General features: G+C 38.3%; 2 protein-coding genes across 2 annotated transcripts in view; both read left to right on the top strand.

Moving 5' to 3' along the window:
• The window catches only part of LOC122661437 (vacuolar sorting protein 39), a 38,036-nt gene extending 23,437 nt beyond the window's left edge, over window positions 1-14,599 (top strand). The window contains exons 8-13 of the mRNA XM_043856818.1: window positions 9,433-9,654; window positions 9,809-10,051; window positions 10,888-11,328; window positions 12,491-12,589; window positions 13,843-14,020; window positions 14,284-14,599. Of these exons, the coding sequence (XP_043712753.1) occupies window positions 9,433-9,654; window positions 9,809-10,051; window positions 10,888-11,328; window positions 12,491-12,589; window positions 13,843-14,020; window positions 14,284-14,309 (1,209 nt within the window). The 3' untranslated portion in view covers window positions 14,310-14,599. The remainder of the gene's footprint in view (window positions 1-9,432; window positions 9,655-9,808; window positions 10,052-10,887; window positions 11,329-12,490; window positions 12,590-13,842; window positions 14,021-14,283) is intronic.
• A 4,025-nt stretch (window positions 14,600-18,624) lies between these two features.
• LOC122661835 (5'-nucleotidase domain-containing protein 4-like) overlaps window positions 18,625-27,255 on the top strand; it is a gene marked incomplete at its 5' end in the record, with an annotated part of 40,806 nt that continues 32,175 nt past the window's right edge. Inside the window, 2 exons of the mRNA XM_043857346.1 lie at window positions 18,625-18,865; window positions 20,548-20,858. Of these exons, the coding sequence (XP_043713281.1) occupies window positions 18,625-18,865; window positions 20,548-20,858 (552 nt within the window). The remainder of the gene's footprint in view (window positions 18,866-20,547; window positions 20,859-27,255) is intronic.

Genomic DNA, 27,255 nt, shown 5'->3' with positions numbered 1-27,255 from the left:
GAAATCAAATCTGAATCTAAGCTTTCCGCCAGATCTGTTTCAGACTTTCAGCCAATCCTTCTTGGAATATATTGGCTGTTTAAGTCTGATATTACTGGGAATCAGAAGGGTCTTGGATTATGTTTCATCGATTGAAATCTCAAGGTAAACAGAAGCCAATCGAGTGAGTTCCTCCCTTGAAAATCAAATCTGGCTTTCTGCCTTTGGTTTGTGCTAGAGGTAGGAGACGGTACTTTTTTTTCCCTTTTCTCACGATTCCTTTTTCTTTATTTTATTTACACACTTTCCATAAATGCCCCTCCTTTTATCCCTAATTCCAACATACTTTTTAGTTATTTCCCTTCCAAGTTTACCCTTTAGCTTGGATGGTGTTTAAAAGTAGATTACAACCAAATTCCAGCTTTGCCCTTACCTTTTGAACTTATTTACTCCTTGCTGTACAGCCCTCTTTGTTTCTTTCAAAGGAATCCTATACTGTTCACTACATTTACCAGAATGCCATCCCTTTTTCAACTTTGTGTTATTTGCACTTCTACCATTTCCCTATTTGACTACATAATTGACCCTTGAAAATTCTGGTCTATCACCAGTCTGCCCTTTGGCTTGGATTGTATTTAAAAGTGTATTTCCACCAAATTACAGCCATGCCATCCTTTTTTTCCAACACCGTTCCCTTTCAATAATTCTAATTCCCTTCATATCCCATACCTTTGGTATTTACCCATAACACCTTTGGAAACTTCTGGTAAATTACAATTTTGCCATTCCTTCCTTTTTAATTACCCTTAGCACCTCTTAGAAAATTCTGGAATAATATGTTTTTGCCCTATCTCTTACATCATCTCTGTTATGTCCACGTGCACTACACGTGAGGGGGGGATTATGTACAATACACCTGCAGACATTGTAGAACGCAGAATTTGCAAGAACATTGGTGCAAAACATAGAAGATCAGTTTTCTCCACCATTGCCATTAGGTATCCTTCATTATTGGGTTTAGTTTGCCGTAAGGAGGAGATTGAAGTATTGAAGAGTATTGAAGATATTTGGTTGTTGCCTATTTGAGGACTTTCAGTTGGGTTGATACAGTTTTTTTTCCGCTGCCTGATTCAGTTTGTTTTCGCTGCTTGCTGCTCTAGTTATTTCACTTCAAGATTCTATGTCACTATGGCAATCTGAGATTCATCACTGGATAGCTATTGAAGATCGTTGAAAGCTGCCTTTTTGAAAGACATGATCAGCAAACATTCCAGTCCCTGTTTGCTGATCATGTCTGTCCAAGTTTTGAACATCTATTTTTTCAAGTTCTTGAAGGTTTATTTGGGAGCATGGTTCAAGAACTCGCGAGATCTCGCCGAGATTTCGCCGAGTTTCTCGGTTTCGTGAGATAGCGAGTCGAGATGGCCTACGGTTCCTAAAACTGTAATTTCTCAGCGAGATCTCGACCAAGTCTTGATACACATTTCTTTATTTTTTGTAGTTGTAAAATTTCAATATCTCGCCGAGATCTCACTGGTATCGGGTTATATGGTTTTTTACCCAGTTTTCATGACCCATATGCCCATATGCCCTTTTTTTAAAAGAGAGCAATGGACAGAACTCGGAAATCTCGAGTTCTGTCCAAAGCTCTCTAAAGTTTCTCTCTCAAATTTCTTCCTATTTCTCTCAAATCTTTGGTGGATTATGATGTTTGAAGTGAGATTCAAGAGGTAAAGTGAAGATTCAACTCCAAATCATCTCCTATTTGTAGGATTTCAAAGGTATTTTCTAATTTTTCCCAAATCTATTTTTTTCAAAAAAATTTGTGTAATACTTGTTAGATTCATGTGGTTTTGATATATGTTAAACATCTTTGCCCGATCTATCACTTGATGGAGTCGGATTTATTTTTCAGTTATTAAATTTTTTTATTATAATTTCTGGAAAAATAAATGATTTGTTTGAAAAAAGAAAATGAAAAAAATAGGATGAATAGTGATTGTTTGAAAATGAATTTGATATATGTTAAACAACTTGGGATGCTCTACAGCCCCATGGATTAATTTTTTTATTTTCACCCATTAAAAAAATTATTTTATTTTTCAGATTTAATAAATATATTATAAAAATTTAAAAAAAATATATAATATTAAGGAAAAATACTTGTTGCTTATGGAAAATTATGTACAACATATGTACATAATATTCAACTTGAAATGGTGTCAAATACATCATTACATTATATTTTTCTTATACTTTAAGGTATAAATATTTTTAAAAAAAATTCAAAATATTATTTTTAGTTAAGAAATAAATACTAGGGTTAGGGGATAAATAAGAGATACTTATTTCATAGTTCTAGTTGCTTGACATTATGTTTAAGAGTTATGAATAGCATACTTTAAGTCTTGAATACCTTATTTTAAGTGATTTATGGTTATTAATACATGCTTTTTTATGTAACAGTGTAAAATATAAGACATTTTGTACACAATGTCTGATATAGCATGGCAACATGGAGTCCCCATGTCCGCAGACAAAAAGAAGTCCAAATGTAATTATTGTGGGAAGTTGCTATACGGAGGAGCCACTAGGTTAAAGCAACACTTGTCTGGTACAGGCAAGAATGTTGTTTCATGCCCAAATGTTCCTGTCCAAGTGAAAGTGGCAATGACACAACATTTGAAAGGAGGAAGATTAAAGAAAGCTGAGAGGGAAAGAATGCAACAAGAGTTTGATGAGGCAGTACTAGAGAGGACTGGTGTAGAGGTCCGTGGCGGAGATGATACTGACATTGGGCCTCCACCTGGTGAGTTTCAATCAGAGGCTGAATGGAGAATTTACCAGTAGACTTTGGCTGAGAGTAGACAAAGTTTTCATTTTGAGAATATAAGAACATATGAGCAAGCAAGAGGAGCTGGTGGATCTGGCTCAGCTGCACCAGTGCAAGAAGATGAGAGAAGGAAAAGCATTGGGACAAGAAATATACCACGACCCCAAACCCGACCACGAGTACAAGCTCCAGAGCCCATTTTTGAGCAGGATCCCACAACTTTTAGGCAACAAGATGCCTATCAGCCAACCATCCCGTAAATATTTGGTGGTAAACAAGAGGACGCATGAAAAGCCTTCAGCAAGTTCATGCTTTACCATGGCATTCCAGCCAATGTAGCACAAGGAACATACTATAATGCATTCCTTGATGCTGCAGGGAGGGCTGATACAGGATGGAAGGGACCTTCACCACATGAATTATACAATGTATATTTGCCTCAGGAGGTACAGGAGCTGAAAGATTACATTGATAGTTTGAAGCCAATGTGGGAGACATATGGGGTTACTCTAGCTGATGGATGGACTGGACCTACTAGACTATCCATCATAAATTTCATGGTGAGTTGCAATGGAAAAACTGTATTCTTGAAGTCCATCGATGCATCAAATAATATAAAGGATGCATCATACTTGTATAAGGAGTTGAAGCAAGTGGTGGAGGAGGTAGGACCAAGGAATGTTATCCAAATTGTGACGGATAATGGTTCTAACTTTAAAAAGGCTGGAGAGAAGTTGATGAATAAGAAGAGTAAGAGGATCCGACTCTTTTGGACCCCATGTGCAGCCCATTCTATTGATTTAATGCTGAAGGACATGGGGAAAAAGACTTTGGTGGAGGGTGTGGTAAATAGGACAAGACAAGTGACAACATTTGTGTACAATCATTCTTATGCTTTAGCCTTGTTGAGGGAGAAATGCAATGGAGATTTAGTGAGGCCTGGTGTCACTTGATTTGCCACCAATTACATTGCATTGAAGAGCTTTCAGACTAAGGCGATAGGTCTGAGGTCTATGTTTGCAAGTGATAAATGGTTTGGTTGGCAAGGTTCTAAGTCAGAAGATGCAAAGGCAGCACAACAGACCATTGTAAGTGATGGATTTTGGAAGGATTTGGGGAAAGTGGTTGCCATATTAGAGCCAGTGGTGGCAGTACTAAGGATGGTTGATACAGAGAATAAGCCTACCTTGGCCCACATTTATGCTGCCATCCAAAAAATGAAGGAAATGGTTAGAGCTGCTATACCTCTAAGTGCAAAGTCCTACACTAACATCATTGATGAGCGGTGGGAGAAACACTTGAGCCATCCATTGCATAAAGCTGGTGAGTTCAACATACTTTACACTTTAAATGTTATAACTTTTTTACATTTACATATTCAAAACTCAAAGGCATTAAGTCAGTAAAGTCACTAACAAATCATATTTTTGGTGTCTACTTTACCAGCATACTATTTGAATCCAAAGTATCACTACTCCCATGATCTTGGGCTTGACATAGAATTGTTAGAGGTAGTTCAAACCGTTATTGCGAAGTTAGAGCTCAATCCAAAGACACAATCTGCTTGCAATGATGAGGTGAGAGTATGGGACTTTGGTACTTTGGTAGTTAGTTTATGAATGTAATTACTAAATAGGAAATACTAATTCCTCAAATTGAAAATAGATCAAATACTTTAGAGAGGCCTCAGCAAGTTTCGGTCGACAAGCTGCAGTGGAGGGTAGACAAAAGTCAGACCCTGGTAGGTGGCGTGATATTACATATTTACATTTATGAATTATAATTTTTATCTCTTTAGAATGTACATATTCTTACTATTCTATATATGTAATGCAGCCGACTGGTGGGTGCTTTATGGTACAAGTTCACCCAACCTGAGGAAGGTAGCAGTGAGAGTGCTCTCACAAACTTGTTCATCCTCCGGATGTGAGTGCAACTGGAGTACATTCTCATTGATACATTCAAAGAGGCGGAACAGGTTGGGTAGCGAACGACTGGAGCAGCTTGTGTATGTGCACTACAATATGAGATTAAGGATGAGACACACACGTGAAGGAATCGAGGCCAATGATAAAGAACCCAGTGAACTGTCCAACATTTTCCAAGAGGACTCTGATGACGATGAGGATCCCCTATTCCAGTGGGTGAGGGATCGTGGTACACCTGATATGGATTAGCCTGGGGGTAGGCCCGACCCCACCATTGCGTTTGTAACCGGCATTGATGTTGAGGATTAGATGTCGTCGCAAGAGGGGCGTGCACATACAGAGTCACCGAAACCTTTTGAGCCTGCTGTGGGAAGTCCTGCTAATGATGATGATGGTAGTGGTGATGACAGTGGTGATGATGGTGATGGTGATGGTGGTGGTGGTCGTGGCATGCCGAGTGGCAGTTATTATGATGATCGTCATGAGGGGATGCGCAAGCAGTACCAGTGTGAGGTGGGAACGCAGGGGGACCCTATGCGTTTCACCGGTGAGTTTCAGTTTACGCATGCCACTCAAGATCAAGACCATAGTGGCCACCCTAAAACATACAAAAGAAAGAAGGGTCGCCAACACTCACATCAGTCAGATGCTCAAGATGATGACAGCAGTATGAACACCATGCTTGCAAGTTTCGGAAGCATGAGTATAGATTCTACTAGTGAGCATCAGTCATGGCAATCATCTCAGCATCATCATGGCTATGACTATGGCCAGGAGAGCACCGGTTCTAATTATAGTGCCTATGGTCAGTATGGGCAGTCAGCAGTTGAGTATGACAATCAAAGCTCTGGGTCAGGTTTTGGGTACATGTTTCCAGTCCCAAACCAGCCATACATGCCTCAAACTCAATATGACAGTAGCAGTTCATCTTACACCTCATACCAACAGCCTCCCATGTACCCTAAGATAGGGAGACTGGTATATGTTGATCAGAAGACTTATATGGCAGCCGTGTCACACTATGTGCAACACTGCAGCAATTCCATGACATGGGAATTCTTTGTGGATCAATATGGGGATGAGTTTATTACTCAATCATATTTTATGTAACAAATTCAGTGAGCAGTGATGTAATGTACTTTTTATTTGAATGTTTTGATTGATAATTTGATATGTACTAATTAGAATGTTTTGATTGCTAAATTTGCTAAGTTTTACTAAATTATATGTAGAGTAGGTTGTTTTAGACTTTTAGTACGACTCGTCGCCTACCAACCTATGGTCCAAAGTAAAACTCATATTTGGACTTGTTTTTTGACAAATCTAGGTATGCCATTATGTTTAAATGGCCTGAAATAGGCTAGATACCAAGTTTCAGACCCAATAAATGTGTAAAACCCACCGAGTTGGGGGTTCGAGTAAAAAAAATAAATTTGCACAAACTCGCCGAGATCTCGGCTCGACTCGGTTTCTGGCTTGCCCGAGATGCCACCAAGACCCGAGTCTTAGAACCTTGTTTGCGAGTTGCATTCATATGTCAAGCTGGATTCTGCTGCAACTTAGTTTTTTCCCATTTTGTTCAAGTTGGGCATCAGTACTTTGCATGCACCAACTTGAGGGGGAGTATTAACATTGTTATAGAGTTCTTTTTTATTTAGTTCAAGCTGGATTTTCCTTCTTCTCTTATTTGTATAATCCAGCTTTAGGGGGAGTGTTGGAATATGTAATCCAAAATACCATGATTCTGGTCTTTTTGGGGTAATTTTATTCTTCTTATATTATTAAGTTTATGTCGGCTATGTGGGTTTTAGTCCCACATCGCCTAGTTTAGTCACTTTGTAATTTCCCCTCTATTATAAATAGAAGGGCTTACCTATCAATTAAATAACTCAAGCATTACAATCAATTTTTCTTTCATCTTATCTTCTCTCTCAAGTTACTGGTTACAGGTCCTAGGTTTTCTACACTACCCAATCAGCATCAGTGTAGCCTTCAATCCTCAAATGGTTGTGTTTGGTATACAACAACCCTTTTCCTGAGTTGGTCTTCATATACATGATGATGTGATACACAACATCCAAATGCCCACTCTTAGGAACATGCATAAATTGACTCACTACCCTATCAACATAAGCAATATCAGGACGAGTTAATGAAAGATAAATCAATTTCCCTACTAATTTTTTGGTACTTTTCTGCATCGATTAGGGGCTATCCACAGTCTTCACCTAACTTGTGATTTTGATCAATAGGTTAATCTGCCGGTTTATAACCCAAAAATCCAGTCTCCTTTAACAAATCCAACATAAACTTTCTCTGACAAATATTTATCCCATTCTATAACCCAAATACTTTAATTCCCAAGAAGTATTTCAGTGGTTCAAGGTCCTTAATCTCAAATTGTTAAGCTAAGTAAGACTCATGTCTCTGTATCTCTTGCCATTCATTTCTAGTCACTACAGTGTCATCTATGTAGACGATTAGAGCTGTGATGGTATCATTACCTTGTCGGGTAAATAGAGTATGGTTAGCCTGACTCCGAATGTATCCATTCTTTAGTATAGCTTGTCCAAACCTCTCAAACCAAGCCTTTGGGGACTGTTTGAGGCAATATAGAGCTTTCTTAAGATGACACACTTTACCTTTAGCAGAGGGAAACTTGGAAGTCTGGAGGGGTCTGCAACTCTGCATATATACTACGTCTTCTAAGTCACCATGGAGAAATGCATTCTTCACATCCAGCTGATACAGTGGCCAATCTCAATTGGCTGCCAATAATAATAAAAACTCTTATCAAATTGTGATTAGCCATAGGGGGAAAATGTCTCCTTATAGTCAATTTCGTACACTTGATTGTATCCTTTGGCCACCAATCTGGCCTTATATCTCTTAATAGTGCCATCTAATCGGTACTTGATTGAGTAGACCCATCTGCATCCAACCGGGACCCTCACCTGTGGAACATCAACAAGATCACAAGTATAGTTCTTCTCAAGGTCCATCATTTCCTCACTCATAGCTTCCTTCCACTTTGGGTCAAACATGGGCTCGGTGACATAGGGATTGCATCATAGGAAACAAACTTGGCTACAGGAGTAATACAAGCTCTTGCTCCTTTCTAAATAGCAATGGGAAGATCTAACTCAGAAGGAAGGGAAGAACTATTACCTGACTCGGAAAGGTGAGGCTCAGGATGAGGATCCAAAGAGGATTATTGGTAGGTCTTCCTTTCCCTTCTTGTGTGTACAAGTAGGTCTTTCTCTTTGTCAACCTTCTCAATGCTAGGTTCCCCTTTAGTAGAAGCATAACCAAGGAAACTTAATTTGAAGGAGTTATGTACCTGTCAAACTTAATTTGGTGTGCATGCATAACTCAATTTGGTGTGCATGAATGCTGTCAAAATCGCTCTGAATGAAAATATTTTTTTGGACATAAAAACAAATGAATATTTTAACACACTTTTGGTTGTTAGCAATATTTTACCATATTAAGATTTATGGGATTTTTAGATTTGAGAAAAACCCCAGCATTAGAAAGTTGAAAATTGCATCTACTGCCGAAAATCCAGTTTTTGTTCTTGAACTGGGGGGTTGACTTTTTATCTTTTTGGAATTTAACTATTTTTATTGGATTCAAATGGGGGGGGGTATTTGCTTATTTATGAATAATATCTTAAGTAAATGAAATAACAAAACATTTACTTAAATGATGTTAGGCATAAATAAGTGTTTGGCATAAGTGTCTGCCCTGGTTTTCCGCTAAGTGAAACTTCTATTTGGACTTTGATTTTTTAAAATCTGATAGTGCCATTGTGTTTAAATGGCCCAAAATAGGCTGTATACCAACTTTCATAACCAAACTAGGTCTAAAACCCCCTGAAACCAGCCATCGAATTCAAAAAAACAAAAAAAAACCCCAACTTGCCTAGATCTCGGCCCAACTCGGTTTTTGGCCAGGGCGAAAACTGTACCGAAACCGAGTTCTTGAACCTTGCCCCTTAACAGCTCAAGATTTTAGGATAGGCGGTTGTAACAATAAGGATGTAAAACATGTTCAGAAAAAATGCAAGCACGTGATACAGTCTGCGGCAACTGTTTTGAAGAATCCAACAATCATTATATCCATAGACAATCGTTTTAACATCCAGTTGCAATTCAATGAAAATGAGTTCTCTGGGGACAAACAACTTCTGGATCAATCAAAACCTTGGGAAAAGGGTGGTGTCTTCCTATTTCATTTTATCATCATTCGCTCCTTCAGTCAGAACCTGTCTTAAACTTATCCACTAAGTTTTTATGATCCTATTTTTTTCCCTTGTTGAACTTTGACAGCAGTCAGGTATCTCTTTGTTACTAATACCTTTGATTTCTATTCTAAAATTGTTGTGGAACATGTTGAACTGTTGCATATATACTTTTTGAGTTATAGAAATAAACATCTTTGATTTCATTTGTATCTGTCTCTTTCTTTCCCCTAAATTTCTTGAGATGCTAACATATAGATCCATGATTTGCTACTGATTCTACCCATACTAAAGTTGTGAAGGAATTTATTGTTTTAATAACTTCATAATTAAGGTCTATCAGAAGTAGATAAAAAGAATTTCATAATTAAGAAATTTAATTTGATGGGCTAGGATTGGGAACATTTATCTTGGATTTCTGACATGATTTTGATGGCTTTCTTCTACAGCCGCTATGTGGAACTGATCCTATGCTCGTCTTGGAGTTTTCGATGCCTGTTCTTGAAAGCTGTCCAACACAAACTATTGAGCTCTTTTTGTCTGGAAATGTTCCAGCAGACTTGGTCAACTCTTACCTAAAACAGCATATGCCAAGCATGCAGGCGACATATTTAGAACTTATGTTTGCAATGAATGAAAATGGGATTCCTGGGAATCTGCAGAATGAAATGGTGAAAGGGTTTCTCTTATTCAAATTCCTTATAATAATTAAGAAATAATATTTACTTGTCTTTGGAAATCCACTGCCATGTTGTTATTGTTCTTGTTGTAGTTGGGGGTGACGGTGAAACCATTGTCATATTTATTGCTTTCAATGTCTGATAGGTGCAAATTTATCTCTCAGAAGTACTTGATTGGTATGCGGATCTAACTGCTCAGCAAAAGTGGGACGAGCAAGTTTATCCACCAACACGGAAGAAGCTATTGTTTGCTTTAGAGAGTGTCTCAGGATATAATTTAGAGGGTTTTTTAAAACGTCTTCCAATGGATGCTTTATACGAGGAGCGTGCAATTCTGTTGGGGAAATTGAACAAACATCAGCTTGCCTTATGTCTTTATGTTCATAAGGTAATCTTCTCCCTTAAAAATAATTTCTAGTTCAAAGTTATTATAAATTAAGAATGACTCATCACTTATCATCTGAAAATTTATTTTCTTTCCGACCTCTCACTCAATACATCTAATGGTTCTTTTTTACTTTTTTAACAATCTAAATACATGTTTAAACAATGACTCATACAGTTGCTACCAATGTTTGTGCCTGACTGGCTCACCACTTTTTGCTTCGTAATATGCATTATCTGTAGAATAATCCTGCAATGAGCACTGGCCCCTACTCAGAGAGAAGGTTCTCTTTTTTTTTTTTTTTTTTCATTAAGAAAAAACAGCATCCATTTCCTTTTGCATTGTTGAGTTCTTGATCCATCTAATGATCTTAATCCTCCCACAAGATATTGTTCCTGCCAGCCCCAACATCCCATCTATGCACCCCCCAGAAAAAAAAGATATTTTCCAACATTGTCTGCATATTTGATTTTTTAGTAGTATTTATGCCCATCTTTATTGAGAATTTTGCAGCTTCATGTTCCCGAATTGGCTCACCACTTTTTGCTTCGTAATATGCATTATCTGTAGAATAATCCTGCAATGAGCACTGGCCCCTACTCAGAGAGAAGGTTCTCTTCTCTTTTTTTTTTTCATTAAGAAAAAACGGCATCCATTTCCTTTTGCATTGTTGAGTTCTTGACCCATCTAATGATCTTATCCTCCCACAAGATATTGTTCCTGCCAGCCCCAACATCCCATCTATTCACCCCCCCAGAAAAAAAAGATATTTTCCAACATTGTCTGCCTATTTTATTTTTTAGTAGTATTTATGCCCATCTTGATTGAGAATTTTGCAGCTTCATGTTCCCGAATTGGCGCTGGCCTACTGTGATCGTGTTTATGAGGCTGGACAGAATCAACTGTCTTCAAAATCTCAAAGTAATATCTATCTCACTCTTCTGCAAATCTATCTTAATCCCTATACAACAACTAAGGAGTTTGAAAAGCAAATCATGAATCTGGCACCTAAGCGTATTGGCATTCAGAAGGTTGGCTCAATCAAAACTAAAGGGAGCCGTGTGGCCAAGAAAATTGCTGAGATAGAGGGTGCTGATAATATTAAAATCAGCCTCAGTAATACTGACAGTGGACAGAGCAATGGTGAAGGAGATGAAGCATGTGAGGAAGGGGGTCTTACCATTATGCTTGATGAGGTCCTGGATCTGTTGAGTCAAAGATGGGATAGAATCAATGGAGCTCAGGCCCTCAAGCTTTTACCTAGAGAAACAAAATTACAGGTACTGGTTAACCTTTAATATGACCACAATTGTTCACTTTTTCTTTTTTCCCTCTTGGGGGGTCTACAGTGCTTCCAACGGGACTATACAAACTCATGTACACATAGGGAAAGAAAATTCACTGGGGAAGCATAGCTGCATTTAGTTGCGTATGGGTGGCAAGAAAAGAAAAGGAATTAAAGCACAGAATTTGAGAAACTTTCTGAGATAAATTTGTTCGAATCTTGCAAATTTCTTGAGAAGGTGCAATGTTAATGGCATGAAATATAAATTTTGGCCAACCAAAAAAATCATGAAAATCTGCACAAGATCTTGCAAATTGAATGCTTGACTCCCCCTCCCCCCGGGATATGGAGAATCTAGTGGAACCTTCAAAACTCTCTTCAAGATATTTCTTTTATTTTTCTTTACTTCTATTCATACAAACACAGCCTTAGGGAAGAGGATTCCTTATGCCAAGATATTTTTATTTATGCCATTGTCTTATGCTTCACAAGGTACAGTTTAAATGACTCTCTCCTCATCCATCCCCCAGGTTTTTTATTATTCTTTCTCAATGAAACTCTTGGAGAAGGCCACATATCATGTCAATCTACCTGGATCTGGCTGTCTGAAGTGCATGTGTTTGTCATGTGGTCCATATAAGCATTAATCCTGATTGCTTTGGGGTCACTTCTTGGAGCAACTTGGTCCATCTGTGACCAGTCAGAATCCTTCAACTCATGTGGTTCTAGGGGCTCTGGTCTATCTAAGTGGTTCCCGATCTGCTTAAGATCCCACATTAAGTGTTCTGTCACCACATGACTAATTCTATGACGAATATGGAAATCCTTTTCGTCACTAATATTTCTGAAGTAGAATCCAATATTATGCCTTGCTAAACCAAGTTTGGTACAGCCTTATATGTTTGACAATTTTAAATAATTGAACAAAAAATATCTACCTCTCAGGTTTGAGGGCTTACCATTTGGAAGTCCTTGTTGGTCCCCAGTTGTTAAGTTTGTCTCATATTTTGTTTATCTCTGAAAGTACCATAGTTTACAAGCAGTGTAGGTAAGAAATTTTCTTTTTGCAGATTTAATGAATCCATATTCTATGAAATTATAGTATTCTGATGGGACTGGGACTTGGTCATTACTAAAGAGATTCTTTCTTGTGACAGAACTTGCTTCCATTTCTTGGACAACTTCTAAAAAAATCCAGTGAAGCATACCGAAACTTCTCAGTGATCAAGAGCTTGAGACACAGTGAAAACCTTCAGGTACATATATTCATAAATGTGTGTTTGTGTGCATGCACGCATGTGTATATTTGGGTTCTATGGGTGCGTGTTATGTCAACAGTGCATTTTTGGGGCCTGGCAGAGCAGTTTATGATTGTCATGGTGCTACCTTTGTGGCAGGGCGCCTGTCATGCAGTGTGGAGTGGTCTTCCATGCCAAAAATCACTTCAAATGCATGATATTATTTGCTTGATATCACTTCAGATACATGATATTATTTGTTTGATGTCACTCATTAATTTGGACCTTCTGAAAATAACATTAACATGGTACAAAGCCTACATAATGTGTTGGCTATAAATTTTCATGCAAGAGATCTTGCAGGAAAACTGAAAAACTGTCTAATGCTTTTGCTCACACGGGCCACCTGTGTCAGATACATTGGTGTGCCAGTGTTAATATCATATTTGTCCATAAAAAGGAAGGCATATATATTTTCCTGAAAATAGGGTCTTTAAGTATCTGAGACTAAGCTCAAAACTTCCATTCTCAGTTCATAGTAATTCAGTGTACTCTGAACTTGTTCAACTTAAACTTCCCTATGTTTTCTGTCAAACCTCTTCAGCCCTTTAATCTATTCAACTTCCTCATTTTTCTATCCTTGTCAAACAAATAAGAGGTGCCTGACATGCAACCTTAAAATTTCAGCAAATGAACATGCTTGATATGTATGCAATAATTGTGCATTTGTGCTTTCCTGTATATTTCATTCTTGCCACTACATATACAACTTGTACAACTCAACTCAATGAAGCCTTTTCCCAATTAATCATGGTTGGCTACTCATATAGTTGTCACGGTGTCTAGGCGACCCAAGGCGTTGGAGGGGGCCTAAACGCATGGCGACTGGACGCCTTGACAAGCCTTGACAACTATTGTCATATTCTGTTTGTTGCCAATGCATATAATCCCCCCCCCCGAGAATCTCTCATATTTCCTCCCTCCCTCTGTCCCTCTCATTCTCTCCTGTTTCTCTTTTTCAATGAAAAATGAAAAATAGGAAGTATCCAGGCGCATTGACACGTAAATCCGTGTTGGACAGTTGTGGACATGGTAATGACCCATTATGTCTCGCCAAGGCCCTGCCCGCCCCCCTTTCTTTGTCCTCTGTCTGCGTTGCTCGTTCTAATTGTCTTATTCTCTTCAACTCTTCAAGAGCCTTTGTTCATAAAAAGGCTTACAACCTTTTAACCATGTAGTCTTCTCTGGCAAATAATTGATTTGTCTAACAGGTGAAAAGTGAACTCTATCAGCAAAGGAGAATGACAGTGAAGATCAGTAAGGATAGCATGTGTTCTCTTTGCAACAAAAGGATAGGAACAAGCGTTTTTGCAGTGTATCCTAATGGAAAGGCTCTTGTTCACTTTGTCTGCTTCAGAGATTCGCAGAGTATGAAGGTCATAGTGAAAGGTTCGCCATTAAGGAAGTGGACTTGATTCGGTTTTTCTTCATCTTGCTATCCCTATTGATGAGATGAAGTTCATCCAAATAACTTGGTTGGTGGCATGTTGGCACACGAACCTTCATTGTTAAAAGGAGCCCGGGCGTTGGTTTCTCCCATCAGGGCAGGGATTACTTAACTGCAATCAAATTAATCAAGTGTTTTTTCAACTGGGAATCCGTTGCCACCATTGGTTTTAAATGTCAGATGATGAAGAGTTAGTTATTATTAGAACTAAACCTCACCATAGATGATTGAAGTGCAGAGAAATGCGGAGATAGCTGCTTGCAAGGAGAGAATGCTTTCCTAAAATCTGCTGGCAACAAAACCAACCTGGTTGGAAGAATTGTGATAGAGATCATCCAATTATGTCACTTCTTTGATGTGATCATAAGGGTATTTGACTGTGGCATGGCTTGAGCTAAGGCAGTAGTAAGAGATCTGTAAATGATGGGTATCTCCCTAGTTAAGTTCATGCTGATATGTTAAATATTTAGAATCAATGAATAGCAAGGACTTGAATCTTAATGACATGTTTTCTGTTTTTAGGTTTTGTTGCCCCAGGCAGCAGACAGTTCTCATCTTATTTATTTAAAGCTGGACCTAGGGAGGGGTGGCTTGGGCTGAGAGGAACAAGGCAAGAAGTCCAAGGTGGCTGGACTAAAACCATGCCGGCACAGCATTCATTCGTATTATAGTTAATGAGCGATCAGTTTAATCTTCAAATTCTGGTAAAAGTTCTTATGGTAGTTCAATCCATGGATGTCTCTATTGATGGACTATCTAATGTGCCACATAGAATGGTGAATTGACAAATTCAACGAAGTAGTGATACTCAAATCATTTACCCTCATGTATGGTGTATCTGAATGACATCTCTATAAGTATATTTAAAATTTGACACATTCATTTAATTGTACCTTGTCTTATTCCCAAAAGTATTTATTGTAGTTTTTTTAATAAGGGTAAATTTGTCATTTCACATAGGATCTGCATAAAATCTTGCATTAAATGACTTTCAACTTTTTGAAATCTCTTTTTTTACCCTTGAATTAAGTAATGCATTAAATAATTTATGGAAATAAAAAAGGGGCAAAAAAATAAGGTTACAAATCTATTGTGTCAATAAGAAAATTCATATATATATATATATATATATATATATAAACCACTTAATTTCTTGGTTTCAAAATAGGATATGTGGTATAAAAATAGATAATCGATTCCCACTTCTCTAAAAAGATTTTGGAGATTGTAATGCTTACTCTCAAACTCATCGTTAACACAATAGTGGTATTAACACAATAGTGGTATTTTTTGTTTCGTTCTTCATCTTTGGATTCCTATCTAATGATCCAAGACATAACCTTGGATGCAAGGAATAAAAGAATTAAATAAAGGGGGATTTCTCAGTTTCGTTGCTTGATAACCAGTAGGCGGTAAGAGGTAGAGGGGGTAGCAAGCAAGAGTAACGTTAATATGTCGCCATCCCTTCCCCTAAACACCTAAACCGAAAAACGTTCCCAACCAAAAGTACAAAGGTGAATACAATACTGTCCCAATCTTTGGTGCCCCCATCTTCATCATCACCGTTCATTAGGGGTGTAAATGAATAGCTGAAATTCGTTTTCGTATCTGTTTAGCACTGTCCGAATCCGTCTTAAAGCTAAATGGATGCGGATACGGATAGGCTATAGCTATCCGAAAAACTGTATTTATATGTAAATGGATAAAATATCTGATCTATATCCGTTTAGCACTAATCGAATCCATTCGAAAACTAATCAGATGCGGATGTGGATATAACACTATCTAAGCTGAATCCAATCCGTTTACATCCCTACCGTTCACACTTGATGCATCCGTCTCACAACAAAAAACTAAAAAGGCAGTTTTCGGCCTTATGAATACCCTTGAAGTATTGAACTATCTAAATCACCATATATCTCCGATCCTCTGCCAAAATGGTACAAACCTGATCTATTTCATATGTGTAACTATCATACACAGAAAAGGCCTCCACAGGTAGTTGTTTTGTGCTTAGGCATGCCATATTGCCATCCAAGACCTGTAATATCAGAAAAAGTTTAAAAAGTACATCGTAGTCGTCCAACAAACTTCATGACTAATCCTCTGCCCCACCTCCAACAATTAATCCTTCTATCTTTATTCGTTATCCTTCCCCTAATAAGTAATGTATATATTATATAACATATTCTACCAAAAAATATTATATATTATATTATTATAATTATAATAATATAATATATAATAATAATCGACGGCTGTGGAAAGAGTTAATAATCGACGGTGAGTTTTCATAAAGGACAATTTAATCCGGGCTGCTGCAGTGCAAATTGCAAGGGGCAAGTTTGCCAACAGCTGCATCTAACAACTTTTAAAAAAAATTGGAATCAGATCGGTCATGTCTTCCTTTGTTGTCATGTAAACCTTTTTTATTTTTTATAATTTTTTTATTATCTCGTAAATCTAGAAAATTACCCTTCTTTTACTATAATTTGTCTAATATTAATCAGGGAAAATCCAAAACCCATAATGACCAACAGGGGACAAGACAACCCATTACAAAATCCACATGTGCCAAAAGAAGACCCACCACTTTGGTAAAAAAACATGTCAATTTATCACTTACACTTTTAAAAGGTGAAAGTTTTCCTTCACATGTAGAGAATGAAGAATTCCTTTTTAACCAATGAAGTAACCTCGTAATTTAACTCTTGAATCATCATTACATTCTCACCTCTTATTTATAAAGTCGAAATTACCTTCCTCTTTAAGAATCTGACTGTACCGATGTCCATGGTGAAAAAATTCGATGAAGATAAATAAAAATGTGGTATGTCTATTGAATGATCTTGTTGCCTCATCATCTACTTACATGCCAAAATAAGGGTTTTTAATCAGCTTTAAAATTTGGGCATTTGAAATAAGATAAAAAGAGGTTGGACTCTCTACAAAATTAAGGCTGTGTTTATATGTAAGAAAAAGAAAGAATCTAAAAATGGATAGAAAAGAAAAATTCTAGGTGTTTGGTTGATATAGTAAAAAAATATTTTTTGATTATTTTCCTAGTGCTTATAGAAAATAAAAGAGAAGACGATTTTGTTCCCCCATTTTGATTCATCCCTTCATAAACTTTTGTTATAACAAAAGACAATTCATACTTTTCTATGGGTTTTTGTTTCAATATACTTGTAATTGTATTTATCCTCTCAGTTTAATCAATGGAAATTCCTTGTTACTTTCTTGATAATTAAAAAAAGAATACCTTTTACTCCAGAGAATTGAACCATTCAATGTGTTGGAACCCACATTCCAATAATACAGTTTGAGACATTTTTGAGATAGCTGGATAAAACAGGCCTTGCAAATGGTTATAGGAGAGATTCTTTATCCTCTCAAGTGCGGTGTGCAACCTCACTTGTGCATCTGATGATGAAATGAAGCATTAGAAAATTCAATTTATGAAAAGTGCATACCAATGCATGGACATATATGATTGAATTTGATTCTAATATACGATTATGCCCCATTCAAATCATTCTAGAAAGTTTTTCCACCACTTACGGTAAAGTAAGAATCTCGTCATTCAAGGTGATTTAACATTGTGAGTAGACTTTTAAAACAACGAATGTCATCATTGGCTCAGCTCATACTTAAATGAAAAGAAAGAGAACGCTATATGAACGTATGTGGTGCACTGTTCCTGTGCCCAAACACAATAACACACGAAAATAACCGTCATGTCCCTGAAAAATTCTGCCATTTTATAGGGATACGATGGTCATTTCGTATGCCTCTGCGTATTGTCTCAAAGACAACGCAATTCACACTTCCCTTGAAAAAAAGTCTAAAATATCTTTTCTCAATCCAATCGGAGAATCAAATCTTTTCGATCAAGTGGTTCTTTTTTCACATCCAAATATAGTTAAATTAAACGTGCAATTCAAAGGATATCTCATGACTTTCTTTAGGGCTTGGTGCAACACCAAGTGTCTTGATGGGTTCCAGCATTTATTCCCTTAATCTAGCTTTACTTTATTATTAGTTGTTACGCTTTCAAATCAAATTCCTCCACATCCAACGGCCTTAAATTTACTATAAAAATATTCTTGCTGACATGGCATCCGAGCTGTCATCCGTTCATTTATCTCCCCGCCGCTTTCCCATAACCTTGGCAGTTTTTTCACTTTTTGTAATCCCCAAAAAAGCCAGCAATGCAAACCAAGAAAAGAAAGAAACGATAAAAGCGTGTGTCACCTTCTTAATTCCAAAATTCTCAATCAAAGATCGGAAATCGTGTTTGTTACCCAACCTTTCCCGATTCCCTATGTATGTTTTCTCGTTTTAACTGCAAATCTCAAATTGCTGAAAACGAAGCGCACTTCGAATTGGGTTCCCCTCAAATGGACACTTGAAAGATCTTCCCTTCTCTTTCTTGATTCTTGTTAATTTCTTGTTTCCATTTTTCTTTTCTAGAACTAGAATTTGAATTCTTTTTGACTTGAAAATGTATATATGCTATAAAAGATTTTAATGTTCTCCTTCTCGATTTCAAGGAATTGATTCGCTTTATTCATTCTCATTGGTTTTCTCGAAATCTACTTTTAAATCGAAGATGCAAATTCCAAAGAATTCCGTTTCCTTTTGCCTCTCCCTTCTCTCTATAGACGAGCTATCTCCATTTCTCGTTTCCAGAATCCTTCTCGCTTGTAGTTTCAGTTCAGCTGCGGGAGACCAATTTCTTGGGAGCAAAAGAAAGAGAAGTCTGGACATCGCAGGTTCATCAACAGGTTCGTTCGTCAGTTCTACCTCTTCTTGTGAAATGTGGTGATTCTATACTTTATTTCTATGTTATTGGTTCTTGGAACTGGATTAAAGTGAGTTATAAGGCTGAAGGTTTGGTTGGGTTGTTAGTGTTAGAGTGGGGTTGGGGTCGTCTTTTATCTTTTTTTTTTTTTTTTTTTTTTTTTTTTTGGTTTTGGGTGGATGTGGCTGCTTTTTATTTGAGAAATTGGATTTTTAGGTGCTTTTGGAGCTTGTTTGGGAGAACACGAATTGGGACAGAACATCGTATTCTTTCTATTCTTTCCATCAATCAAGGTGAGTTTCGTAATGTACTGTCTGTGGGGAACTTTAGAGTGTTTTGGTACCCTCAGTGGTTTTAACTGATCTTGTTGAGTAATGTACTGTTTGTGGGGAACTTTGGAGTGTTTTGGTACCTACAGTGGGTTTTAACTGATCTTGTTGGGAGGTTTGGTTTTTGGGAGAATTTCTTACGTGAGCTACATAGAAAAGTCAGGATGGCTCTACGAATTTTCATCCATATTTTTAAGATTCATTGTTCTTGCTGATTTATTGTAATCTAGTTTGCCATAACTTTTTTGTCTTTTTGGTGCCGTTATACATTTGAGAAAGAAAATTGAGATCATTTAAAGAATTGTAGAATGAGCTGACGAAACTGTAGGAAGATGATGAACCAACAACTATGTCATTCATATCCATGAGCTGAGTAGAGTCATTTATTGACCATGTATAAATTCGGTGTTAAGTGACTTAAGAAAAAAAGAAAAAACTGATTTCATATGTCTTTTTTATATATTTACTTTCATAAATCTCTTTTTGGCTAACATGTGGGTGGCACACTCTTATTTCTCTGTATTCGGCCAAATGTGCATTTTGTCCACAACAGTTTGAGTGTTTACTTTTGAGTTTTAGATTCTCTTAAATGTCCTGTATAAAACTTTGGAATGAGGTTTGGAATCCATTCGACTAAGATGGAATTTCAACATATTGTCAACTTTCTTTCACAAGGAAATCCTGTTGGGTCTTTGAATTTAGGGGCCAAATTGTCAGTGATGATGAAACAGGACATCTAGTCTCGCAGTTAGAAGGTGCAATAAGATTTTTTGGTGGAAGTTAAATTTCCCCTCCATATAGGTAATCTCTTATCGGCTGCAGGGGACCATTCTAATCTTTAGGGATGATGAAGCTGATGTTCTGAAAGCCACCTCGGCTGCTAAATTATTTCCACTCTTTACTACATTGTATTCATTTGAATGTTTTCTTTTTCTCTTTTTTGTTTTTTCTTTTTTTTTTATGATAGTTTCTTTTGCATGTATAAATCCACACTTGTTGATTATCATGTAGTTGACTTCTAACTCCGCACTTACAAAATCTTATTTAGCTGAATTTAGCAAGGTGTTTTACATTATGTCTGAAACGCACTTACAAAATCTTATTTAGCTGAATTTAGCAAGGTGTTTTACATTATGTCTGAAACATACTCTCTGGAAATTTTAGCATGGTATGCACTACGTAAAATAATTGCCATTAAAAAAAAATGAACATCAATCCATTTGAAAATCAAAAAGTGCATGCCAATCAAATGATTATATTTCCTAGCTTGAGTTATTGACATAACATGATATACATGTTCCTATGCTCATACCGACTATTCTGTTATTGCTATCAGGAGCTAATCAGTTGCATTCCAGATACGTAATGGATGACGTTGGTGTGGATGACAAAACATCACAACCTCAACATGCTGTTTGTAGTGATGATGGTCAAGAACACCGTATTGGGCCTTCTGCTCAAGGAGGCCATAAATTTGATATGAGGAAACAGATCTTCTGTAATAGATCTTTAAATATGAAGAATATTGTTGCAGTTGGGTTTGATATGGATTACACCCTTGCACAATACATGCCTGAAACATTTGAAACCCTTGCATACAATGGCACAATTAAGAAGCTGGTTAATGATTTCGGATACTCGCCAGAGGTTTGTATGCATCTTACTCTGAGGTTACATTATGATGAAAGGTTGACCGTACTTCTGCATGATCTGTGCTTTTACAATGGTTTCTTACAAATTTTTACGGGTTTTTATTGACCTGTCTGATGATTATCGAATTCTTAATGTATAAACGAATATGCTTTCTTTGGTGAATTTGCTGTCTCTGGAGCCCTTCGGGTGGCAATTCAGTATTTTGGTGGTGTTAGGCCTTTCCTAAACGCAGCACTGTTCTGTCCCACAAGCTTGAAGTAATGGGCATCAAGACCTAGCCTGTCAACTAAGAAGGGATTTCAGTGAGGATAATATTTTCATGATTGCAAAGAACATTTCTATTTATACGAAGCATGATTAAAAAGGGAATTTCTCTCTCTATTAGAAATTCTTTAATCTGGACTACAGCAGCTTACATATCAAAATGGCAAAAAGGATCTCGGATGATCTTATTGTTTCAAAATGACCTGGTACCTTTGTTTTTCTGAAGCATATGCTAGTGACAATGATTGAAAAATCATGAGGTGTTAGATTGTAAGGTGTCTTGAAGTTTTTAAAATATGAATTTCTTCCAAATAAATTAATTCCTAAATGTTTTCATAGAAATAAAAAAAAAAAGTAAACAACATTCAAATAATTTTATTAAATCTGAATTAGAATAAATTATCAAAAGACCTAAAATATCATAGGTTCAGGTTATATAAGTATGTTTGGCCTGGATTCTAATGAATTTAGTCAAGCAAAATAAATTCTCATCTCCGTCAACATTTGAGTCATCTATTTATGATGTCATATTTTGTATTTGTATTGCTTGATTGATGTTACTTTCTCAGGCTAATATTTGGTTATGAGTGATTTACTTTCCCTGTCTCCGTATTTTCAATTTGACATCTTGAATTTTTTATGGTTTCTGTTAGATTGGGGCCAGAATACCGTGGGGGTATTTTGGACTTTTTTCCTCTTTTATTTATGTCTTGTATGTGTGGATTAGTCCCACATTGCTTATGTAATTATTTTTCATACTTCATTATGATTATAAATAGATGTGCTTGGGATGATAATTAATCATCTAAGCCTTCCCCTAAGTTCAAGTCTCTCTACATGGTATCAGAGCAGATTTCGAACTAGGGACTGTTTCTCCTCCTTCGATTTCAGTTTTCCTCCCTCTCTCTCTCGATCTTCTTCCCCTCTCTCTCTTTCTCTCTTCTCTCTTCTCCCTTGTTCCCCATCCCCATATAGGGCAGCACTGATGAGGTGATCATGCGATCCAGTTGCTGCCCTTATTACCTCATCCATGTTTGATAATTCTGCCCGATAGGAACCAGCCAATTCCTGTCTGCGATATCTGGAACTTCAGGTTTTTGGGAATTGTTTCTACTTCAGTTACAAGGAATCAACTCCTCTTTTGAAGACCACACCTGCAGCAGGATTTCTTTTTTTATTGGCTCCAGTTCTTATCTCACAGCATTGCAAGACCTCCTCATATCGATATTCACTAAACAGGGTTTTTTTCAAAACCCTGATAATTGTCGATCTAGGAGTTTGTGCCCTCTCTTGTTTCTGATTTTTTGGAGGCTGCTTCTTCACTTCCAAGGCATCACTCGACTGCAAGTTGGGCTTCATCAGTTCAGTTTTTTGAAGACATCCCTGAGATCGATCCTCCACCATCACAGGGTTTTTCAAAACCCTGACACCTATCGATCTTAGGGTTATTGCTGCCTCTTGGACCTGAATTTTTTGCAGATTATTTTCTCCATTATAAAGTGTTATTCAACTTCAGTTACAGCCCTCTGCAGTTCTGTACCCCACTTGTCCCTTTATCGATTTCCACAATTCAGGGTTTTTTCAAAACCCTGACACTATCGATATAGAGGTCTCCTTGTGCTGCTGGTTCTGATTTTTGGAGAGGTGATTCAGCCTTTATTTTGAAGATAATATTGGACTTATTTGCTGCCAAGTATGGGTGATTCGATCACTTCTTCAGCTACTTCAGATCAGTCACTTAATGATGGTCACAAGACAGACTACCACAACTTTCCACCAAATCCTAGTAAACTTGATGGCTCGAATTACCTTTTATGGTCCAGATTTGCATCTTTTGCCATTGCTGGCTGTGGTCTCACCAGCCATATTAATGGAACTAGTGTTCAGCCTACTGACCAAGGCCCTTCTCAGGAAAGGTGGCTTGCCAATAATGGTGTACTCATGTCCTACTTGATTGGCTCAATGACTTCAGATTTGCAGCGTAACTTTCTTCTTCTCGACACAGCTGCACAGATTTGGGCTGCTTGCAAGGAAACCTACAGGCAGCTTGGCAATGATGCCCAGGTATATGAACTTAGGAAGAAGGTCATCCATACCACTCAAGGTGAACTTTCAATTTCGAAGTACTATCCTACTCTACGCAGTCTGTGGCAGCAATTAGACCACTTCTCTGACTTCCACCTGACTACAGTTGCTGATATTGCTTCCTATAAGAAGCATGTGGATAAGATCAGGGTCTATGATTTTTTGGCTGGCTTGAATGTGGAGTATGATCCAATTCGTGTTCAAGTGTTGGGACATAAGCCTTTTCCCACACTCGTACAATCTTATGCATTGGTTTCATCTGAGGAGAACCGTAGGGCTGCCATGTTGCACCCTCCTATTACTGACAGATCAGCTCTCAAGGCTGCTGCCCCTGCCACTCCTGCACCTAGTGGCACTGCTTCTCTTAGTTATTCTACTACAGGGACTGTTGTTTGTTGGCACTGTCACAAACCCTATCACACCAAAGAGAAGTGCTGGAAACTTCATGGGAAACCGGCTGATTTTGAAGCTAAAAGGGCTGCCAAGACAAAGATAAAGACAAAGACCAAGGCCCATCAGACTGAGACTGTTATTATAGCCCCTGCTACTGACGCTGGTCTATCCCAGGATGATCTACAGGCACTCCTACGTATACTAAGGTCTTCCGCTGCTACTGCCTCTACTACATCAGCTACTGCCAATTCTTCGGCTCCTTCAGGTTCACACTTTGCCCGGTCAGGTATTTCATTTGGAGGTCATTGTGCTTCTGTGGCTTCCCATCCTTGGATCATAGATTCTGGAGCTACAAATCATATGACCGGTTCCTCTAGATTGTTTCACAGATATTCTCCCACTTCTGGGAAAGATAAGGTCAAAGTGGCTGATGGTTCCCTTTCTTCCATATCTGGAAAAGGAATCATCAACTGCACTTCCTCTCTTCCCTTGTCTTCTGTTTTGCACATTCCTAATTTTACTACTAACCTTCTTTCCATTAGTAGTGTTACTCGTGATCTTAACTACAAAGTCACTTTTTTCCCTTCTCATTGTGTGTTTCAGGATCTGGACTCTGGGAAGACGATTGGATTGGGTAAAGTGCATGGTGGACGATACCTGCTTGATGACGGTCGCTTCTTTCTACCACCATTACCTTTTCCGCTGCATCAGAACTCCTTGGTCTCTTCCGAACTCTACCAGTGGCACTCTCGGTTAGGTCACCCCCCTTTAGGAATTTTAGCCCATTTATTATTCATTTCCTAGTTTGGTCACCCTACATACTAAGGATGACTTTTTTTGTGAGGCTTGTGTTCTGGCCAGACAGACACGTTTAATTTATCCTATTTCAAATAAAAGGAGTTCTTCTTGTTTTAATTTGGTGCATTCTGATGTTTGGGGCCCTAGTCGTAAGCCATCTATTTCTGGTCATCGTTGGTTTGTCTCTTTCATTGATTGTCATTCTAGGAACACTTGGGTGTATCTTTTGCACAAAAAAAATCAGGTTTTCTCATGTTTTGAGCATTTTCATAAAATGATACACGCTCAGTTCCAAGCTACTCTCAAACTATTGAGAAGTGATAATGGAACGGAGTATACTGAATCCCAATTTCAAAAATATTTGGCTGATCATGGCATTATTCACCAAACTAGTTGTGTTGATACCCCTGCCCAGAATGGTGTGGCAGAAAGAAAAAACCACCACTTGTTGGAAATGGCCAGGGCTTTGATGTTTGCGAGGAATGTCCCATCTCAGTATTGGGGGGATGCGGTTCTCACTGCAGCCTATCTCATCAATAGGTTACCTTCTCGGGTTCTTAATTCCCGTAGCCCCTCTGATATTTTACTGGGCCATTCCTCCGTTATTGTGCCTCCCAAAGTATTTGGGTATGTGTGTTATGCTAGAGATTCCAGATCTCCAAGCAAACTTGAACCTAGGGGGCTCCGTTGTATTTTCTTGGGTTATTCTCCAACCCAGAAAGGTTATAAGTGTTACCATCCCCCTTCCCGCTTTACCTTGGTTAGTATGGATGTTGTTTTCCATGAGACCCTTTCTTATTATTCTTCCCTACCTCTTCAGGGGGAGAGTTCTAGTGAAGATGTGTCTTTTGAGATTCTCCACTGGAGGTTCCTCTGGCTGCTGCCCAACCTCCTTTACCACCACCCATGATTGTTGCCAAGCCTCCTTTGACTGCTGCCCAGCCTCCTTTGGATGCTGCCCATCCTACTTTAATTAATACCCAACCTCCTCTGGCTGTTCCTCTCTCACCTAATGGGAATCCTTTACAGGGGGAGACCATAGAAAATAGTGTTGTTAATGTTCCTATTCAGGGGGAGCTGACTCCAGTCCAGAGAACTATTGGTGAATTTCAGAAGAGAATTGACAACTCCAACATACTCACCTGCACAAGGGGCCGACCCAACAGAGGGCAGCTACAATCCACTTTAGCACCAATACCCATCCAATTGCCGGCTCCAGATCTAGATCCTCCATCTCCTGGTAATCCCTCTTCTTCCGACCTACCTATTGCTCATCGCAAAGGTACTAGGACTTGTACTTTACATCCCATATCTCGTGTTGTTTCTTATAGTTCTCTTTCTCCATTTTTTCGTGCTTTTGTATCTTCTCTTTCTTCTGTTTCGATTCCTAAGAATTGGCAGGAAGCATCTACAGATGGAAAGTGGAAGGCAGCAATGTTTGAAGAAATGAGAGCACTACATAAAAATAATAAATGGGATCTTGTGGCTCTTCCTCCAGGGAAAAAACCAGTTGGATGCAAGTGGGTCTTTGTGGTCAAACAGAAGGCTAATGGTTCTGTGGATTGATATAAGGCATGTCTGGTTGCAAAGGGGTTCACTCAAACTTATGGAGTAGACTATCAGGAGACCTTTGCACCGGTGGCAAAGCTCAACACTGTCAGGGTGCTATTATCTTGTGCTGTAAATCTTAGGTGGGATCTTCAGTAGTTAGATGTAAAGAATGCCTTCCTCCATGGGGAGCTTGAGGGGGAGGTATATATGGACATTCCACCAGGCTTCTCTGATGACAGGACCAAGGGCAGGGTCTGTAAAATTGAAGCGTGCACTTTATGGGTTGAAACAGTCACCTAGGGCCTGGTTTGGCAGATTTCACAAGGCTATGATTTCAGCAGGTTATAAGAGAGTAATGCTGACCACACTTTGTTTATCAGACGAGTTGGTGACAAGGTAACTCTTCTCATAGTCTATGTGGATGATATTGTGGTCACTGGTAATGATGGTGATGCTATCAAGAATTTGAAGCTCTTCCTTGGCCTTGAGTTTGAAGTAAAAGATCTTGGCCCTCTAAAATATTTTCTAGGGATAGAAGTTGCTCGATCTTCGAAGGGCATCTTTCTTTCTCAAAGAAAATATATCCTTGATCTATTGACTGAGATTGGGTTGCTAGGTTGTCATCCTTCAGATACTCCTATGGAAGCTACTACAAAACTTAAGGAGAAAGAGGGTGAACCTGTTGACAAGGGTTGTTATCAGTGATTAGTGGGCAAACTAATCTACCTCTCTCACACACGACCTGACATAGCCGTTGCTGTCAGTTTGGTGAGCCAGTTTATGCATGATCCCTATTCCTCACATATGGATGCAGTCTGTCGTATTCTGCGGTATTTGAAGTCTGCTCCAGGAAAGGGAATTCTTCTCTCTCCCAATGGTTACTTGAAGGTTGAAGCTTATACTGATGCTGATTGGGCTGGTTCTACTGACAGAAAATCTATCTCTGGCTATTGTTCCTTTGTGGGTGGGAACCTTGTCATATAGCGTAGCAAAATGCAGAATGTTGTGGCAAGGTTCAGTGCTGAAGCCGAGTTTCGTGCGATGGCCCAAGGAATTTGTGAGCTTCTATGGCTTAGAGGATTATTGCAGGATATCTTCCCATGTTGCTTTATTGCGACAATAAAGTCGCCATTAGCATTGCTCATAACCCTGTCCAGCATGATTGTACTAAGCACGTGGAGGTTGACCGACATTTCATCAAGGAGAAGCTTGCAGCAGACCTCATTTGTGTTCCCTTTGTGAAGTTTACTGATCAACTGGCTGATGTGTTCACTAAGGGACTAAGTGGCAAGCTGTTTCT

Source organism: Telopea speciosissima, chromosome 5, assembly GCF_018873765.1.
Source record: "Telopea speciosissima isolate NSW1024214 ecotype Mountain lineage chromosome 5, Tspe_v1, whole genome shotgun sequence".
Classification (NCBI taxonomy): Eukaryota; Viridiplantae; Streptophyta; class Magnoliopsida; order Proteales; family Proteaceae; genus Telopea; species Telopea speciosissima.
The sequence above is the reverse complement of the archived record's forward strand: the minus strand, read 5'-3'. Positions and strand labels throughout refer to the sequence as shown.